The sequence below is a fragment of the Echinops telfairi genome, unplaced genomic scaffold (assembly GCF_000313985.2).
Source record: "Echinops telfairi isolate 266 unplaced genomic scaffold, ASM31398v2 ScPeMD7_70;HRSCAF=299, whole genome shotgun sequence".
Lineage (NCBI taxonomy): Eukaryota > Metazoa > Chordata > Mammalia > Afrosoricida > Tenrecidae > Echinops > Echinops telfairi.
In genome coordinates this window covers 15,250,084-15,251,581 of record NW_022103968.1, presented here as the reverse complement: position 1 = coordinate 15,251,581, position 1,498 = coordinate 15,250,084, and the positions used below count along the sequence as shown (strand labels likewise).

Genomic DNA, 1,498 nt, shown 5'->3' with positions numbered 1-1,498 from the left:
GTGGCACCTCCGCAATCAGAGGGTGACAGGTACTTCTCTGCGACCTCCAGCTGTGGAGGAAGGACGGCGAGGTGGCCTCAGGCTGGGGACAGCCCCCCCCCCCCCAGGCTGTGTGTGAGACGTGTTGGGTGTGAGCCTCCTGGGAAGTGCAAAGTCCAGGTCCCAGTGGGGACGCTGCCCGGGCTTCTCCGGCTGCCTGTACTACCCTTCCGGAGGTGGCCCCAGAGCACCTTTCCTTCGAGGGGACCCCCACCCTCACTCCCAGGCCTCCAAAGGGATGGCCCAACCCAATGCAATAGCTTCCCAGCGGGGGTGGGGTGGGGTGCTCGCCTCAGTAAGCTGCCGGCCTGGGAATCGGCCTCCTGTGGGTGGGGGTGGCCAGACCCGGGACTCAAACCCCCCGTAGTTCTCCAGCCAACAGGCTTCCAAGGCCCCCACATCACGTGTCAACTACAGAGACCATCCCAGCCAGCAGACACAGGCCTCTGGGGGACCACTGGCCTGCTCTAGAGTGGCCCACTTTCAGGATCCAGCCCACAGGCTAGGCTGGCCACAGCCAGGGAGCAGGCACTGAAGCTGCCAGCCTGGGAAGAGAGTCCTGCGTACCGAGCCTCGAAGGCGGGATCATCCCCCCTAAGGGAAGAAAACCCTGAGTTTTCTGGTCAACAGTCAAGGGAGGAAGCAGACCTCACAGGCCTGCCCCTTTGGAGGTTATCTCCAGATTCCTCTCAGAGGAGGGGGCCCATGCCCCCAAGAACAAAGCCCCCGCTGACCCGCTAGCTTTCCTCCCCATCAGGGAAGGGGACCCTGTAATGAAGCTCAGTGACTCCTTGGGCTGCTCTGTGCAGGGCCAGCTTCGGGAGGTCCACTTGCAGTGAGCTGGAGATGGGGGTTGAGGGACTGTGACCCACAGGTGATGGGCCATCCAGCTCTCAGCCAGCATCCTGCCCATCTTCCTCCACCTGGTCCCCAGGCCAAGGGAGCCTGGGAGCCGAGCCCTTGGCTGGGACCACCACCCACAGAGCCCTTCCCAGGCTTGAGAGAAGAGCAGCAGCCCCCTCAAGGGAAACCTTCCTTTACTACTCGAGGGGTGGGGGCTGGGGAGGGGGCAAAGGCACATTGGTTCCCACAGGGTTTCCCCCTCGGGCAGGAAAGCCATCCAGGTCTGTATCTGGGTCACCTGTCTTCCTGCCAAGCAAATGCCCATACCTAGTAGTGCATCTGCCTTCTGCGTTGGGCTGAAGGGGGAAGAGGGGAAGATGGTCTTTGTAATCCACCCCCGGCCAGGAGGAGCTTACCTTCAGACAGGTGAGGCGCTGGCTCTCTGGGACACACTGATTTCCTTCTGACTCGCCTTCCAAAGGCACACCACTCACCTCCTGGATGACCTGGGGGGGCGGGGAGGTTGGGACAGTCAGGTAGGGTGAGATAAGAGGGGGGCAGACAGAGCCAGATGGAGGGGCAGGGAGAGGGGCTGGAGGTAAGAGGGAAGCAGAGA

At 62.4% G+C, this 1,498-nt stretch overlaps 1 protein-coding gene across 1 annotated transcript in view; it reads right to left on the bottom strand.

Annotated features, from left to right (window-relative positions):
* The window catches only part of AFAP1L2 (actin filament associated protein 1 like 2), a 110,977-nt gene that overhangs the window by 10,354 nt on the left and 99,125 nt on the right, over positions 1-1,498 (bottom strand). The window contains exons 8-9 of the mRNA XM_045291310.1: positions 1,299-1,388; positions 14-50 (exon numbers count right to left, since the gene is read on the bottom strand). Of these exons, the coding sequence (XP_045147245.1) occupies positions 14-50; positions 1,299-1,388 (127 nt within the window). The remainder of the gene's footprint in view (positions 1-13; positions 51-1,298; positions 1,389-1,498) is intronic.